The sequence below is a fragment of the Zonotrichia leucophrys genome, chromosome 6, assembly GCF_028769735.1.
Source record: "Zonotrichia leucophrys gambelii isolate GWCS_2022_RI chromosome 6, RI_Zleu_2.0, whole genome shotgun sequence".
NCBI classification, from domain to species: Eukaryota; Metazoa; Chordata; class Aves; order Passeriformes; family Passerellidae; genus Zonotrichia; species Zonotrichia leucophrys.
Window position 1 is genome coordinate 32184445 of NC_088176.1, and position 18504 is coordinate 32202948.

Genomic DNA, 18504 nt, shown 5'->3' on the forward strand with positions numbered 1-18504 from the left:
CGTGTGTGGGTGTCACCACAGAGTTTATTATATATACACGCGCTATACATTCATGGGGAACACGGTCCTGCCCGCGCCCCCCGCCCTGAGGAGGCTCCACGGGCCGGGCCCACGCTGCTTCCTGGGGGACAGCCGGTGGGTGACACGGTGATGTCAATAAACACTGGTGATGTCAATAAACACCAGTGACGTCAATAAACACCGCCCCGTCCCACAGGGAAGGCGGCCCTCAGCACACAGAAGGCACTTGGGTGATGCAGCACCTCAGCTCCTGGGGCTACTTCAGCCAGCTCCAGTCGAAACTCTGCAAAGAGGAGCAAAAACACAATTGAGGGCAGGGTCTGGCTGCTGGGTTTGATGAAAAATCAGAAATGTCCCTTAGCAAGGATGCTCCCATGGGTTAACAGAGTGCAGCACAGCACAGGAGCCCTGCGAGTCCACTCCAGTTTGGGATTTCCCACAGGATGAGTGCCTCCTCTCTCTGAGGAAAGGCTGGGAGAGCTGGGATTGTTCACCTGGAGAGGAGAAGCTTCAGAGTGACCTCACTGTGGCCTTGTAGTGCCTAAAGGGGCTACAAGAAACATGGAAATAGACTGTTTCCAAGGGCCTGGAGTGCCAGAACACAGGGAATGGCTTCCTACTGCCAGAGGGCAGGGCTAGGTGGGATTTTGGAAATAAACCTGAATCCATGCACACTGGCATGGGGTGCCCAGAGCAGCTGTGGCTGCCCCTGAATCCCTGAAGTGTCCAATGCCAGGCTGGCTGGGGCTTGGAGCACCTTTTTCCTATTCAAGGAGCTCTCCATGTGCCCAGGGTGTCCCCTGAAAGGCAGGTCCTGGCAGGTGCACCAGCACTTACCATCATGCTGTTCTGCTCCTGCCTCACCTCCTGCAGAATGCTGCTGAAGAGCTCCAGGTAATTCACATTCTCCCGGATCATGTCAGCAAAATTCTCCCTGCAGGAAGGAGAAAAAAAAGCCCCAAGGTGATGGGTTACAAAAGCAGCACCAAAAGTGACATTCCCATCAAAAGGTCCTGCACTGAGAGGAGAGAAAAAAAAAAGGAAAAACGAAAGCAAACAGCTCAAAAAAGTGATTTGTAGCTTAATTTTATGGCAGTTTGTGAAATTAATTTTATGTAGTTTGTGCAGTGGTAGTTGACACAAAAACCTGCCTGGAGGTGGCAGGACAAAGGGGAATGGCTTCACACTGATAGAACATAATTAGAATTGTTAATGAAGCAAAGAGCAAAACCCTCTGAGGTCCAGGAAGCTCAGCATGGACTGAGGGAGAGGGGCCTTAAGAGCCAGATCCAGTCCCAAGGAAAAACAACATTTCATGCAATAAATGGATGGCACAGTCCTTCAGCAGGGCATTCAGCACCTGGAAATAGCTCAGAAACAGAGAACACAGATCTCTGAACACAGAGTTCAACCAAATCTCTGATTCTTTAGAGCATTAGTGACACACAAACTCCTGGAACTGCTCTGGGAAGGATAAAGCCCTGAGATACTGAGCTCCCTGCAGCTCATACCTGTCACATCCACATTCTCTGATAAAATCCCTTTGCCCAGGATTTTTCTCCTGGGAAGCTGAGAAGCCTCAGAGAAAAAAGAAAACAATTCTCATCTCATTTGCTTCTCCTGTGTTGTGCTCACATGTGGAATGTGTTTGGAGATTGTTTCATTGGTTTCATGTGAATTGTTTTGACTTATTGGCCAATCAGTGCCAAGCTGTGTCTTTTTAGCCTTTCTGTATTCTTTAATATAATACAGTAATATAAAATAATAAATTATCCTTCTGAGAGCATGGAATCAGATTCCTCATTCCTCCCTGCCACAGGCACCCCACAAACACAGCACATACCCATCTTCAGGAGCTGCCAGAGAGGACAGAGGGTGAGGAGCTGAGTTCCCTGAGCAGCCCTGGGGCAGCCAAGTGGCTGCTGGAGTTGAGGCTGTCCCTTCCAGGCTAGAGCTGACCAGGGATCGAGAGGAGCTCTGAGTCTGCAAAAAGAAATTCAGGAAAATTGAGGCTTCAATGCTACCTAGGGAAGATTTGGGATTGCACATGAGCACTGTTGGTAATGCAGACACAGATGTGGGAACCAGGAGATGGCTTCAGGCACTGTAATTAATGCTAAAAAATTACTCTTTAACACTTTAACCAGGAAAACACCTATTTAACTTCTGCTTTCACCATCCCAGACTGCCCTTCTCTGCAGGAAAAACAAAATACAACAATGGTGTGGCAGTTACCCCTTTTTGCTGAGTTTACTTCCTGGCTCATGCACTGCAAAAAGTGCAAATAACCCAACAGCTACTCACACAAGCAATTTTCAGCAAATGCCAGATCTCCCTTTGCCTCTTTCCCTGCATCTGCATCACTGAGTTGTCAGCTTCCTTGATGTTATTCAGAGCCACTTCAATCTCAGGGAGCAGGTCAATGATCTTCTGCTTGCAGCCCAAGAGCTTGCTGGAATAAAAACCAAACACAAAGTCACTTCCCAGCACATTCTGGCAAAACCAAAAGCCCCACCTTCAAGGGATTCAAGGAAAATAGAAAACTGGGATACTTGAAAAATTAATGTACAAATCACTGTGGTATCTTCTCAACTGCTACTTTTTTTCCTTTGAAGTAATTTTTCTCCTTTGAATTTTGAAGGAATTTGTTAAAATTTTTCTCCTTTGAAGATTTGTATTACAACTTCCAACTGGCAGAATTTGCCTCATTGTAAAGTGAACTTTTGGATGCTAACTGTCATGTTTTTAAAAACTAAGTGGGAACTCAACACAGAGGAGCAGAATTAATGCTATGAGAAATGTGAATGGAGCTTTTTGGGCTCCCACCTCCATGGTTTTCCCTATCCCTTCCTACTACAAAGCTCAAAATGCTGCAAATGGGATTTTTTTGTCTGCACAAAGTACCTGAGGTGGCCAAAGAGCTCCTTGAGGACTCGGTCCTGGCTCTGCACTGTCTGCACAATGATCTTCACCATGTCTGTGCTGTCACTGTAGGCATGATCTGGAAGGGCCAGCAAACACCATGTTAGTAAACCCTAACAGCATTCCCTGGGTTTCAGTTCACAACAATTAATCATGGGGTAAAAGTGTGAAATTTAAATCATCTCCTTCCATACCTGGAGGTCGTGCTTTTAATTGCTTGTACAGGTCTATGGCTCTCTGCTCCCTTTAAAGAGAAGAAAATGATTCAGGCAGGTGTCTCAAAAACAGCCAAGTGACTCAAAAACAGCATTGCAGTGAAGGGATGCCTTTCTGAACTCAGACCCTTGTCCTTCCCCTACAGCTGGGACTCAGCCATGGCCTTTGGAACACAGGGATACTCCCTCTGAAATGGAATCCAACACTTTCCCCAAAGCTGTCTCTCTTTTTCTCCAATTATGCAATTTCTTCTCAGAAAACCACACCAAGTGGAGCTTATTTTCTGTTTCAAATCTTCCCATGGCTCAGCTGTGTTTTATTTTCCCTGCATCCTTCTTTATCTGATTTCATTTTTGAAACTCTGACTGCACAACTGCCTGAGAAATTCTTGTTCTGTTCCTGCTCTGCATTTTTTTGCCTGAATTTTAGTGATATTCTGTAAATGGAAAGAGACAGCTGCATCACAAGCAATGACAACTGTGCTTCTCTTCTTCCCATTAAACAAACATTACCTCTTTCAAGTATTTCAAAAACAGTCACACTGAAAACTTCCAGCCTTGAACAAAATCCTTCCTGTTCTAAATCCCAGTCTGTCAGAAACAAGGAGCAGTTTCCCAGCCCTGATCCTGGTCTGCAGTGGTGGAATTGCTTAAAAATAATGTTTAAGGAGGCACAATCCTGATTAGTTTGAGCTGCTGCTGCAGGAGGTGGCTTCTCCTTTGCACCACTTCCTCCCCATGCACCAGTTCTGCTGCAACTGCACAGGATGAAAAGCAACTTTGCAAAGAGGGAGGGGGGGAACACACCAGGAGCAGGCACATTTTCTCATTTTCTCCCTGAACAGTCAGAGTTGCTCTGAAGAGCTCTGATTTAATGGCTGTTCAATCCCTTTTTTAGAATTGGCACTTGTGCTCTCAGCAGCAGCCCAGTAACTGCTTCCTGTGTCTTCTCAAGATCACAAATACCATTTGGCTCTTTCATATTTTAATACTTTTTTTAAAAAAATCAACTTTCCAAATATCCAAGTACTCATGAGATCTTTACCCTTGATTTGAAAATACTGAAGATATTTAACAGGGTTTTACAATGATCACGTAGTTTTCCTCACTCAACAGTAAGAAAGTCACTTCTCTCCAACACAAAAGGAAATCCCCAGTTGACACCAAGATTTATCTTAGTCCTGGCTCTTGTAAGATGAGGTTTCACAGTTCAGTGACAGGGAAGTGGTGGGATCTTTCCTTTCACAAGCAACATCATCTCAAATCAACCACACACTACTCTGTACTTGTGGTCAGCATTTCAGAATCACTGAGGGAACCAGATACAGAGCAGAAAACCCCCCTGAGACACAGAAATACAATTTTCTGCAGTGGAAATGAGGAGCCCAGGGCTTACAGGCTCTCCATGACCTCTCCCTGGCGCCTGGCGTATGGGCTCTTCTGCAGCTCCACGATCTCCGTGTGCAGGGCCATGATCTGCTCATCCAGGTGGCCAATGTCTTCAGCCTGAGGGGAAATGTGGCCACAGGTCAGACTCAATCAAAGAGATAAAGACCCCCAGAACACTTGTTTGGATAATGGGCTAAGTGCCTGCAAAGTTTAGGACACAAAAAAGCTCTTTGGCACAGCACTGCTACAATTGAGGTTTTTGTTCTCAGTGCATGGCATCACCTACAACCAAACCTCTGACCACCAACACTGGCTAAGAAAAATCAGTTTCCTCATACATCATCTCTCTGTGTCTCTGGATTGCCTCCTAGACAGACTAATATATCCCTGTGTATGAACTTTTTCCATTCCTGATAAAGGGGCAGGGCAGGTGGAATAACAGAACATAATTCTGATGGTCTGCCAAGTAAGAATTGGGTGAGGTTCCTGTTTGTCTGGAAAAAGCCAGAGACAATTCAATTCAATTATTCTCCTAGAAGCAGCCACCTTTTTATCCATTCTTTAGATAACAAAAAAGAGATGACTCTCATTTAAAACTGATTTGCATATTGACTTGCAGCAGGCCAGTGATTCATGTCTGTACAAGTGATTGGTTTTCAGCTTCAGCAATGGGAATTTCTGTGAGCAGCAAATCCAGCCAGGAAGACTCCTGATCCATAGCAGCACCATTTCTTTTGGGCAACAAGTAATAAGTCTCTGCATTTCACTTTCCTTTTCAGAGAGCTGAGGCTGGTGACTTTTGTTGTTTTTGTCCAAATCCATTCAAACAACTTGGTGACAGGACACTGTGTCTTTTTTAATGCACCTGCAATGGTATTCCCATTCCCACAGCAGCAGGATTTGAGACAGGGAAGGGACACAGCAGTGGCACATCTGACACATTAAATTCCTGTCACAATCTCCTTCACACAGAGATAATGCAGCTTCTTTAACATCCCCTACCTGTGCACACTGAGAGGCTTTCTCTTCCATTTCCTTCCAGGCTTTGAGCATCTTCTCTGAAGCTTAAGGAAAAAGAGGTGTTAATTTATAAAAAGACATTAATACACAAAAATAAAGCAAGACTTGGACTTTATGTGGTGTAATTTGAACACAAAGAACATGATGCTGAATCTCCTAGCAGGAGCCATGACACAGAGATCACAGACACAGCAAAGCTGCAACTCTGTGTTCAACCTTAACTCACACACAGACCCCTAGGTAGGATTTCACTGCTTGCAATCACTGGCCTAAAACAACTCTGAGTCTTCAAAGTCCATCATTAAGCTCAACAACTGTCACTTTTGATTGAACACAGACTGTCCAAGCCCAGCTCATATTGTCTTTCCATTTTCCATCATCATCCTTCAGCCCAGTCATCATTTTTGACTCAGGTTGCATTTTTTAGCCATATATATTCAAACTACATGTAAATCTTGCTGTTCTCTCCTCAGCACTATTTGTTTCTGGGACATGAAACTGTAGCTGGTGTTCTTTAAACCCATCTCTCATCCTGACAAATGGTTTCTCCTAACAACAAGCACAGCAGCTCGTTAGCACTGTCAGCAAGTGCAGCAGCTCTTGCCCAGTCAGAACTCCAAATGAATCAGACTGTGAATGAATAAATAGCAAATATTTACATCATCAGTACTATTAATGCTCCTGTTTTCTGTTCTCAGTGGAGAACAGCTGATCACCTGTCTCACTATCACTGAAGGTCTCCAAAAGCATTCTGGTTTTTATCCTCCTGCCAAACTCTTCTCCTGCACCTCCCCTAGCTAAAATACACCCATAAAGATGCTGAGCTCCTTTCCAGGACCACAGGAGACACCCAGACAAGTACTCCCCACTACCTACATATGCCATAAGCCATCTGGTCACTGTATCTCTCCAGGTCGAGGCGAATGCTCTGGTGGAAGAATTCCAGCTTTGCTTTCAGCTGCTGGGATGCTGACACCATGTTGTTCTTCATTTTGATCAGGTTGGCGTTGTACCGAAGGAGGCTGAGCCTAACACATGGAACAAGGACAGCACACATCAGCTGGAAAGCCCACCTGGACTTCAAAAAAGGGAAATTCTGTTGTTCTCAGGGGGACTGAGCACTGGCACCAGCTGCCCAGAGAGGTTGTGGAGTCTCCACCCTCAGAAATATCTGAGAGCTGTCTGGATGTGGTTCTTTTTGAGCATGGATTGGGCTGGAGGACTTCCAGAGGTCCCATCTGTCAGATTGAGCCCTTTTCTGACCCAGAGATGGGGCAACTGAGAGGTGTTTTAAAAACCTACTCCATTTTCAGTCTCATGTGAAGGGTGACACAATACAGATGCTATAATTCACACCATCACCATCAGAAGCTGACTATTTCCTAAATACAAGTGTTTTTTGGCCTATCAGCTTTTGCTGTAAATGCCTTAAAGCCAACATCTAAAATTACCCCTCATGGGTCCCACTACAATGCATCTTTCATAGTCCTATTTCTCCTAAGTATCTAGTCTTTTTTACAAGCCATCCTTTGAAACTTGTTTCTAGTTCCAGTCCTATTCCAGGGCATTTCTAGGTCAGCATTTCTTATCTCAAAGTTTGCATACAGATATATACTATGTGAGCCTTCTGTTAAGCTTTGAAAATTTTCTCCAAATCCATTTCCCACACCTGTTAACCTCAGCCACACTGTGAACCTCTGAGTATATTCAAGTGGTTTTTGGTTATGATCAACGTTAGGAATTACCCAGCATAATTTGTGGAGTGGAATAAGCCCCCAGCTCAAATATGTTTTATAATGCAAAGGCACAGAACAGCAGAGGACTGTAAAACCTCAGGGAACAAAAACACCCCAAGATGCAGGATTCCAGGCAAACAGACTCAGTGCTGGCATAGCCCTGCTCCCTCTGGAAGGGTGACAACTCACATGGCAGCTCTCTGTCCCTGGAAGAGCCTGCTGTAATCCTCCTTCAGCCCAATGACGTAGTGCACCGCCTCTGCCCACACCTTGCGCAGCTGCGGGATCGGCAGCTGGATTTTGCTGTCCTGCACTGAACACAGGAGAAACACAGGGCAGTGACAACATCCCCAATTCCTGCTTCAGGTGCCTAAAAACTGGGAAGTTCTGCTCAATTTCTAGGTGTGATGCTGAAGCATGGATGAGCTTTTCAGGTCACAGCTCCCCAGTATGTGACAACCTGTGACTGAGCAGGTAAAACCCTGTGGGGGGTTTTGGCCAAAAAACTCTAAAGCCCAAGGTAGCAAATTTAGTTGCTCCATTTAATCCATTGATACTGGTCACTGTCCTGATCTGTTTCATCTGAAAATGTCTTCAAACCTTTTGTAGGTTTCCTCTCAGATTTCCTGATGTAGATGTTTAAGGGGAAAAGATGCAGGTGTGTTCCCTGACAGAGAGGGGAGCTGTCAGTACAGTGGGGTACCAATAACCATGGTGTAAAAAGAAATGGGAGCTGTCAGTACACTGGGTTATCAATAACCATGGTGTAAAAAGAAATGGGAGCTGTCAGTACACTGGGGTATCAATAACCATGGTGTAAAAAGAAATGGGAGCTGTCAGTACACTGGGGTATCAATAACCATGGTGTAAAATGCTTTTGCTCCAAGAGATTCAGTACAAATGCAATGAGAACCAGAATAAAACAGCCCAGAACACAGAAAAACCTGAGTGACACTAGAAGATGAGGAAAATCAGTGGAGATAGGCCAAAGAAAATTAAGTTACTGAATAGTAACTTAAATTAAGTTACTTAACTGTCACAAGGCATTTTCTTTACATGCAGTATCCGCAGACATCTCCTGTCCCCTGACACTACTTTTCTTTCATAGAGGTACACAGGGTCATTCATACAGATACAGATTTATAATAAATAAACTTTCAGAGAGATCTGTTAGGTTGTGCAGTGACTGCTGTCATCTCAGCAGACAAGCAGGGGAAGCAGCAAGCAGAGAAGCAGCTTCCATACACAGCCTAAAAGTCCAAACTCTGTCATCAGGACACAAATTAGGCTGCTTCAGGCTCTTACATGGCTCTCTCTGAATCAGATAGAGCCCTTCAAGACAACACACAGGGGTTTATAAAGCAGATTTCATTTCATTTAGCATGAGAACAGCACTTTTCCAGCACACTCACCAATGTAGTTGACACAGTCAGACAGACTCCGAGAAGCAAAGGGGCCATCATAGACAGTTTTGCTTTTGTCAAACAAGTAGACCATGTAGCTGTCCCAGCCTCTCTGGGAGGAAAAGAGAAGAGAATATAAGCAAGAGAAACCCCAAGCAGCTCCTACTAACCCAGTACATAATGAACTAATTATTGTGGGCACTCTCTTTAAAAACTTATTTTGATAGATCCTACAGGAAGACAGAACTCTCTGCTAGCAATTAATTAAATATTTAGGCAGAGTACAGCTACAGAAACCTGCTTACATTACCCAATGAAAGATCTTTAGAATTGCTACATTTACAGAGCAAACTGTCTCCTGTGGGAGAAGATTTAGGCCATTTATCTTCCCTAAGATTTTAAATTCTGTGAGAACATGGAAGCCATGAACAGACTCCTCCTTACCACCCCATCAATAACACACTGGGAAGCAGGTTTCCTAGGGTCCAGGCAAATCCCTGTTTCCAACAGCAGCTCCTGATTTCCTGTGCTTATTCCAGTCTCAAACTCAATACGATTCTGAAGGGAGTGAAGGCTTTCCTCAGGATGCAAAAGGAAGGACACAATCTTGGCAGAGGTCATGTTTAGGATGTGTACTATCTGTAAAAAGAGGACAAGTAGATTACAAATCAAAGACAAAGGCACACAAGCCTGGGATGGAGCACAGAGCAGAATGAGAGTGTAATTTGGTTTTAACAATCACAATAGTCAGTTCAGGAGTAAAGCCCCACATAAAAAACTCAAAGCCTAGGCCTGTAACTTAATGTCAGACAAATCAACAATCCAACCCACAAAGACCCTTCACAAACCCTGCTGCAGCCTAATTACATCAAAAGAACTGAGACAAAATTATCCTCCTGTTTCTACACAGGTTTGCCTTGGCTAGTCTGACTCCAGCAAAGCTCAAGTAATTGTTTGAAGAGGAAAAATCTGTTCTACTAAACTGCACCTCTGTTCTACTACAGGCATTATTACTATAGCATATGAATACACCCAGAGGTCACAGCATCAACAGAGAGGTCTGGGAAAACTGTTATTAGCAAATATTAAATCTTATTTGATCCTGGTGAGCGCTTTCCAAGATAACAAACAGTAATACAGGGTCATCCTTTTACTACAAATGTAAAGTTAGAGATTAATATTGCAGGAGTTGTTTTGTCTTCCAGTATGCACTGATCATGCTGTGTAGGCACTCACTTCCTGACACCAGGAAGAACAATTCCTCCTGAGCCTGGAAGCTGGGTGATGCCAGAATTACAGCTTTGCTCCACTGAACACTCTCAGTCCTCTGGGATGCTTTCAGAAGGCCTTTACACCCAGTAAGAGCCCCCACTCACCTTCAGATTCAGTATGTGATCCATGAGCAGGAAACACCTCGGACGATTGCTCTCAGGATCTGAACCTCCACCCCTCTGCTGTGGATCCCAGTTCAGCATCAGCTGCAACCAGTTTTCCATGGGTTCTACAATCAAACTAAAGCAGAAGGGCTGTAAGAGAGGGGAGGCCTTCACCAGGCTGAAGCAGGACCTCTCCTTGTGTGCTCGGACCATCTTTGTGGGCAATGGGCACCAGAGAGCCCAAAGCACCCAAAAAAGAACTATAGTCTGTCCCTTAACAGCAAACAGCAGCTTGCCAGGAGCTTGAAACACCCTGGAGAAAGGAGGAGGAGCTCTCAAGCTTGGATAAAGGAGGAAGAGGCCTCAGTTTGGAAGGCCAGAAGTGTCCCCTGTGGTGAGGACACACCTACCTGCAGAGGCTGTGAGGCTGTGGCAGGTGGGTGCTGAAGCGAACCTCCCCGTTCATCTCCTCTGAGGCAAAGATGTGCTTTGGGTCTTTCTTCTTGATCTTTTCATGCCTGGGAAATAAAATCCTCTGTGTATATGCTGAGGAGTGTTAGTTTTGTAAGGGAGCAACTGAAGACAGCAGGAAGAGGCCAGTGTCCAGCAGCTTCAGAAAACAAACTCATCTTTCAGGACAAAGATGCATTTTTCAATCCACCCAGAAAATCTCCATGTGAAAGAGAGGAGCCCTTCCAATAAACACTGCCTCTGGAAAGATTCACCTTTTCTCTTGTTCTAAGAGAAACCCAAGTTTCCTATTTTTTTTCTGTTACAGAGCCACCCTTTTAAGAACCAAGCAAACAAACACTCCAGGCAGAGCAAGACAAGCAGAAACCTCCATATGCAGGTTAAAGTCTTTCAGACAGGTTTAAGTATTAGCCCTTCCAAGCACCTCTTCCAGAATTAGGGTCTTACCAGGCAAATGGCTGCAGATTATGTAAGAAAGGTCTAAATCCTGCAATGCATTCAAACACCATTGTCCCAAAGCTCCAGTAATCAACAGTAACTGAGTAGGATTTGTTCTCAAAGAGTTCTGGAGCCTAAAAACGATCATAAAAAGACACTTTGACTGTGGTGTTTCCTTGCATTTCTGCAGAGGCAAAGCTGCATCCAGGTGTGGCTCCCTGAGAAGAGACACCCTTGGGACAGGTCCCAGGATCTCCATTTTTGGAGGTTTCAGCCCTTGGCAGTGCCAAGCCACAGCTGCCCTGCCCCAGTGCTGGTGACACTAAAAAAGTCTTACCAGATATTGCAATGTTCCAACAAATGAAGTGCATAAACTTCCTTGATCCAGATCCTTTGCATATCCCAGGTCTATTATTTTGTGAACAATCTGCAAACAGTTTTAACAGTTCATCAGAAGAGAAAATGCTGAGGGGAAAAAACCACCAAACAACCCAAAAACTGCTCAGTGACAGGCACAGAATACTCTCATGAGGAAAGCCAGAGTGGAAATTCTGGAGAAAGTCCATGGCAAAGCTTCAGCAACAGTGTTAAAGCTTTCAGTAAATACACAGTTCAGTTTTCAGTCCAGTTCAATGTGACAACTTCCAGAAATGACAATGAAAACACACTTGACTTACCTTCCCACCTTCATCCTGAAGAACAATATTTTCAGGCTTTAAATCTCTGTGTATAATTCTGTTCTCATGCAAATACTGGATACCAGACCCTGGAAGACATGTGTTTGATTTTACTCAAAATAAAATCTACATTAATTAAACATAAATCTGATGAAAACCTAATACTGGGGGGCAAATTCCCAGCCTTCCATGATTTACCACCACTCATTTCTACATTAAACAGCTTCCAAACTTGTGTTTCTTTTCCAGTGCATTTTCACATCTTTGCAAAGACATGCCAAAGACACTCAACTTATTATGAAAAAAAAAAACCCAGAACATTCTGGAAGGGGAACAAGGATAAAGCAAGCAGAGTTGCTTTTTATTTCAGGAATTCAGCTGGAAGCCTTCTTGAGCACTGAAAGGACAGAAGTCCAGGCCAGTACTCTAAAATACTTTCTCATGCCAAAACCAGCTCTTCCTACAGACAATGACAGGTTATCTGTAAGAGAATTAAGAAAACAAGGAGCTTTCCTGGAAAATCTTTTTCCTGGAGAAACACAGGCATTCCCCTTTATCAGACAGCTCTTCCTTCCCATGATGTCCAAAAAAACAGGTACTTTCCAAGGGCCTGATTTTTTAAATACTCTGTTCATTTTAGTTCCCTTTTCATGGTCAGCTGAAAACAAAAATGCCACTACACTTAAAAAAGAAACAAACCAAAAAACAAACAAAAAGAAAGCATTAACTACATACCAATGTCACTAAGCAGAGAAAGGATTTGACTTTCCTTCAGCCCACAGCAGTTTTCTGGTTTGTTTAGCAGCTACAAAAAAAAACCAAAACATGTTCAGACCCACACTTTGTAACAGTTAACAGCAAAACCCAACATTTTCCATCCCCTGTTGAAACTACCCAGCAAACAGCACAGCTCAAGGACACTCCAGCTGAATGGGGCTGTTGGTTTTGTGCAATAAAATCATGGCCAAGAAGAAAATAACTTAAAATGAAAATTCAGAAAGAAAAGGGGTAGGAGACAAAGGCAGGCTGCAGGCAAGGGATGCTCCCCCTCAGCATTGTCTTAATGAACTGTCAATAAAAGCAGGTTCAGCAATTTCTGACTTTTAGAGATGGCTGAGGTGCTTCAGCCCTCATGATGGATTCACAAGGAGAAATTAATAAAGAAATGAGACAAAAATTATGTCAAACAATGGCAAGAATTAAAGAACACAATCAGAAATAAAAAAGATGATGTTTTTCTTTAAAGCAGCACAGAACATCAGATGGAAGGAAGCATGTTACTTCCTAAATTGTTACAGCATCTATGCCACAGCTAAGGATTCATCAGAAATGAAGTGACCAAACACTGCATTGCAAACAGAGCTAACTCCTCAGCCAGGGTCTCTAATCTACCTTCAGGGAGTCTCCAAAATTTACTGCAATAATACAAAATAATACAACAGCCAGATGTCTCTGGGACCATGGCCAGGTGCCTGTGTCTGCCACCCCCAAATGCTTTTTCATATATTCCCCTTCTTTTACTGTGACTTTAACCTTGAAAGTGTCTCTTGGACTGTTTGTAACAACTCAAAACCATATAATGAGACAGGATTACTGCATTCAGCAGCTCCCAGGGCTGTTTAACACCACTAACAAAAACTACAGAAAAATGAGTTTCCTCATCACATAGATAAGATGATTTCTAAGCAAATCCTGACAGGGATTTGCTGCTTCACCCCTCCAGAAATTGCTGCTTCCTGAATCCAGCTGTAATGGAAAGGGAGCACAAACTCTACCAGGTCACCAAGCCATTGCCTGGGGAACTACTGAAAGGCTCCTTCATTTTTAAGTGCTGCCAGTGTGCAGATTGGCAGTTCCCAGCTCAGCAGGAATAGCAAAGCTTCAGAATCCCTGGAGGCCCCAGCCCAGCAGAAACAGGATCAGAGCCTGTGCTGAGAGCAAGGTAACACCAGATACAAATGAATCCAAACCAGTCAGACTGAACAGATGGAGACACAGCAGCAAAGCCAAACCTGCTGGGTGACAGCAGCTGCACTAATGCTAAAGCAGCCCCATGAAAGGACACACCAGGATAAAAGGGTATCTGCCCTTGGCTTGCCCTCTGGTTTCAGAAACACAAGCTTTGTTTCCCACACGTGGTTTTTTTTCCCACTCTACATTAACTTCCTCACACCTGTACCTGATGCCTCAGGTTTAGCTTTTATATTTTTCAGATTCTGTGCTGCTTTAGTGTGTGGGTCTGAGCTTCACATTAAGGGATGGTGAGCTCTGTGCACAGAGCAGGGAGACAAAACAATTCCTGCTCCAGCTGGGCACCAAGGACAAATGATCCAAATCTCAGGCTCAAGAGCATAAATAAAGTGGGCTGAAGAGAGAAAGACAAACAGGATGGGACTTCATAACATAAAGTTGGAATTGGACAGTTAACTCCAGAACTTATAAAGCGACAGACCCCATGACCAGGCATCATTTTGTGCCCATTTTGGTTCACCTTGGGTGCAGCCCTGGCTGGGCTCTTGTGCTGCCCAAGGTGGATCCATGGAGGAGATCCTTTTAACAAATCCCTGCTTTATTCTTTAGCTCTGTCTGGCCTCTGTTCTAGCTCAGCCTTCTCAAGGCACCATACCCAAAGAGAGAAGCTCCCCAGAGCAGCCCTGGTGAAGGAGCAGCACTGACAGGCCCAGCTTGGGTTGTTTGGCTTTACTGGAAGCAAAGCAGGCGTTACCTTGCGGAGGTCACCCCCTGAGCAGTACTCCATGGCCAGGAGAGGAACATCATTCACCAGGAAGTTCATCTCCTCAGGAACCTCACAGGCTCTGACCACGTTGGGATGGTTCAGCCTAAGCACACAGAGAGCTGCATGAAAACTCTCTTGGGAGAATGAGACAACAGCAACCACGTTTTATGCTCCAGGAACAGTTCTGTTCCCCACAGGAATCCTTGCTCACTCATCAGCTGGCACCTACCAGTAGCCAAATGCATTAAATCCACACCTTGGGAACACACAAAGCAGTGATGAGCAGAAATGATGTCTCAAAGCCAAAGTACAGGACTTTGATGCTGGGGATCCACACTCAGGTTGTGAATTCTTGCACAGTCCTGGCAGTGTCATTACATAAGTGTGTGCATGTGTATGCAGGAACAGACTTCCCCAGCCCAAGAGTTTCACAACCACCCCCTGAGTAACTGCACCAGGCAGGTGAAAGCCATATTCACAGGGAAAAATTAATTTCTGCAGCTGAATCCAAACAGCTGCTTCCTGACTGTCTCTAATACATGCTACTCTTGGGAATAAGTGACATATCCAGAAGGAAATGAAGGCAAAGTATTTCTCTCTACATCTTCCAGAGCCTCTGGATGCCAATGGAGGAGCAGCTCCTAACTCAGTGGTTGTTTTCAGCACCCAAATCAGACAGCACCAAGCCTTGACTTACAAATCCACGTTCCCTAAAAGTGGTTTCCCCCCATGTCATACTACTCAGTGAGCAGGTGAGGGTAACAAAGCAACAGCAGCAGCTCAGAAAAGCCCTGAACAGCAGGGTCACTGCAATCCTCGGGGAGGACAACTCAGAGCATCCCTGCTCCCACCAGTGGGACAGAGCATTTCCTGCTCCAGCATCTCTCTCTCTCTCTCTCAGGAGCAGTTCTGTGAGACCCAAACACCCAGAGACAGCCCCCACATCCATGAGACCAAAGCTGTCCAGCCCTGTTTCGCCTGCTGGACAGGGAGGGTGGGCAGCACAGAGCATGGACTTTCTCACAAAGAAGTGTAAGGAGAATTTATTCTTTACATTCGGCAACGTAACAGTAAAAAAGCAATTCCAGGATCCCCGGGGTGCTAAATCAAAAACAAAATACCGCAGGGTATGGGAACACGTGGGTGTTCCCAAATCACAACACCAAAACTCAACCCACAGGGTGGTGTGAGATTGGAGGAATTTTAGATGAGGAGCCCAGGCAGCACAAGAGGGCAGGGGGCTTGAGGGCCGCCAGCTGCCAGGCCAAGGCAGGAATGGGGCATGGGATGAGAGATAACCAGCACAGCATGGCGGGTGACCAAGGGGCTGACCCCGGCTGTGCCCACAGCACGGTCCCATCTCCCCAGCCGGTGCGGGGCTCACTCCCCGCACTCCCCTCTCCCGGCTGTCCCCTGTCCCTGTGTGTCGGTGCCGCCGTGCCGGCCGCACTCACTTCTTCATGATGTCGATCTCGTGACACCAGCGGTCCTTGTTCTTGACGCTGAGCTCCAGCCGGCACGACTTGATGGCCACGCGGTCGCCCGAGTCCTGCGGGACACAGCGCCGTCAGCCGCCGCGGCCCGGCCGTGCCGTGCCCTCCCCGCCGCCCGGCCCGGCCCCACCTGGTGCTGGTACAGGCACACGTTGCCGAAGCCGCCGGTGCCCAGGCGGTCGCGCATCTCCCAGGGCCCGCAGCCGCCGGCCGGGTGCCCGCGCAGCGCCGCCCCGGCGGGGGCCCGCTCGCCGGCGGCGGGCGCGGGGGGGCCGCCCCGCTCCATGGCTCGGCCGCTGGCTCCGGCACTCCGCCTTTCTTGCCGCGTCACCGCCCGGCGCCGCCCGCGCCCGCCCGGGGCCGCCGCCGGCAGCGCCGCCTCAGTCGCGGAGGGAGAAGTCGAAGGGCTCGAAGGCTTGGCGGAAGGCGCGGGCCTGCGCCGCCTCCTCGGGCCGCTGGGCGGCGCACTGCCGCCAGTCCGCGCGCTGCGGCTGCGCCAGCAGCGCCTCGCTCGCCAGCACCTCCCTGCAACGACAGCGCCGTGGCGTCACCGTGACGTCATCGAGACATCACAGTGATGTCATTTCGTGGGCGGGGCAGGCACGCACCTGCCGAACTGCAGCGGGAAGCGGCCGCGGATGCGGTGGAACAGCTTCTCCCCCGTGTCCAGCTCCACGTAGAAGTACGGCACCCCCGGCTGAGCCACCTGCACCACGGGAACCACACAATCAGATCGACTGGAAAACACCTCTGACACCATCTACTCCAACCTAGGACTGATCACCTGCTCGTTCACTGCACCATGGCACTAACAGCCATGCCAGTCCGTACCACAAACACCTCAAGGGCTGGTGACTCCACCATTTCCCCAGGCAGCCCCTTCCAATGTTCTCCCCGGGCAGCCCCTTCCAATGTCCCTCCTGGGCAGCTCATTCCTAATCACCCTTCTGAGAAGGGCTACCAGGGCACAGGCAGAGCCAGTTCAGGGGCTGGGGACACAGTTGTCCCCATGCCATGGTCCTCTCTCCTGGGAGGAAACTTGGAAAAATAACCCCACAAACTGCCTGAGGTCAGTGCCTGTGCTCAAACAATACCTTCCATGGGAGGAAGGAGCAGTGGGTCACTTCCTGCTGGGATCACCTATGGTATTTTGAGGTTTAATTCTGCTGTGAGTGATTAAATGAGAAACAGGCAGGTCTGGTCATTCCCAACCTCACTGAGGTCACCCCAGCCTGGTGCAACACATTTTTGGAGGATGAGGCCACGCTCACAATTCTCAGCTGAGAAATCATCTGCTGTTCATGGGAACTGCTCCCAGAGCAGAATCCTGGCACATCCCCAGATCAAGCCCATGAGATTCCGCCTCCAACAGGTTGACCCCACCCCACAGAGTGAGCTCAGAGGGGAGCAGCAGCTTGGGCAGGACAGGGGGAAGTGAAGAGGTGAAATCTGGCCCCGTACTTGCGCGAGATCCGAGTGCTCTGGGATTTCCAACAGCTCGATCTGCTGCTCCTGGGCTTGTGTAATAAAGGCCTCCTTGATGTCTTCAGAAGTGCAGAGGTCCAGAGGGACAGGAATGACCTGCAGAGGGAGGACATTTCCATAAAAGAAGACAAGACAATCCATTTGCAGAAAGCCATCAGTGCATCACTGGAGCTCGTGGCTCCTCAGTTCAGCTCAGCCTCATCACACGAGACAGGTGAGCACCCATCTCTACAGGCTTAAACTTATGAGAGTTTTTTCCTGTAGGAGCTGGACAGAGCTGAAAACTCCAAGCTTGAAAGCTCTCAGCACAGCCCTCTCCTTTGTCATCTCTGTGGTAGCTCTGATACAGCTCTGATACACTTACAGAGCTGCCACACACAGCAACCACCACAACAAACCCCAAAATGGCTCTTTCAGCTCATCTGGAGTTTATATTCAGTGCAAGTTTATGTTTCCCCAGGGTGATATCCAAACCATACCTGTAGCTGCAGATGCTGACTCCTATAGTTTCTTTCAAACAGGACATATCTCTTCCCCTTGCTCCTGAAAAATTCCTTTAGGGCAGCCTTGTACTTGGTGACTTCTTCCAGCACCTCTGAAGACAAGTCCACCACTGACTGATAGTGCCCAATGGGCAAAATTAGGACGTGGTCAGGTGACAAACCCCCTTTGGCCAGGGCTAGGTAGCACTAGAGTGAAACAACACACACCAGTTACTCACTGTGCTGTAGGAATTTACACTCTGACTACTCATTCTGAGTAGCCTCAGGAACAGGAGAGTCTTCTGTGTTGCTTATTAGGGATTGTTTATTAGCCATTTTATTTGAACTTATTTTTATATTGAATTTATTTTTCACTAGAGGAATGAGAAAGAGACAAAGAGACTGCCAAAGGACAAAAAAAAAATAGTATCTTTTGAATGCCTTGTGTGCAGGGAAGCTGCTGAGTGAATTTCACCACTGAGGCAGGAATTTCTTATTCTGACACAAAAATCCACTTAAAATTTAAACTAAACCTGTGGACAAGCCTGTCCCTGTAAGTGGATTATGCTGTACATTTGAGCAAAGTGCATAAAACAATGATGGACTGAGCTTCAAAGTCAACATTTTGAAGAACATCAT

General features: G+C 46.6%; 1 protein-coding gene and 1 non-coding gene across 2 annotated transcripts; both read right to left on the minus strand.

Annotated features, from left to right (window-relative positions):
- Nucleotides 1-4: 4 nt before the first annotated feature.
- Nucleotides 5-18055, minus strand: CHUK (component of inhibitor of nuclear factor kappa B kinase complex). The gene is made up of 24 exons (XM_064716397.1): nt 17863-18055; nt 17360-17479; nt 16507-16604; nt 16029-16423; nt 15860-15954; nt 14394-14508; nt 12404-12473; nt 11669-11757; nt 11329-11418; nt 11001-11125; nt 10493-10600; nt 10083-10218; nt 9151-9345; nt 8716-8818; nt 7493-7616; nt 6444-6595; nt 5550-5611; nt 4555-4664; nt 3138-3187; nt 2926-3022; nt 2326-2473; nt 1865-2004; nt 859-955; nt 5-304 (listed from the first exon to the last, which is right to left on the minus strand). The coding sequence occupies exons 1-24, from the start codon at nt 17907-17909 to the stop codon at nt 278-280; spliced, it is 2793 nt and encodes a 930-aa protein (XP_064572467.1). The 5' UTR covers nt 17910-18055; the 3' UTR covers nt 5-277.
- LOC135450010 (small nucleolar RNA SNORA12) lies at nt 17640-17778 on the minus strand. Its single transcript, XR_010440920.1, has one exon. It is a non-coding gene; the product is annotated as a small nucleolar RNA SNORA12 (small nucleolar RNA).
- Nucleotides 18056-18504: the final 449 nt, after the last annotated feature.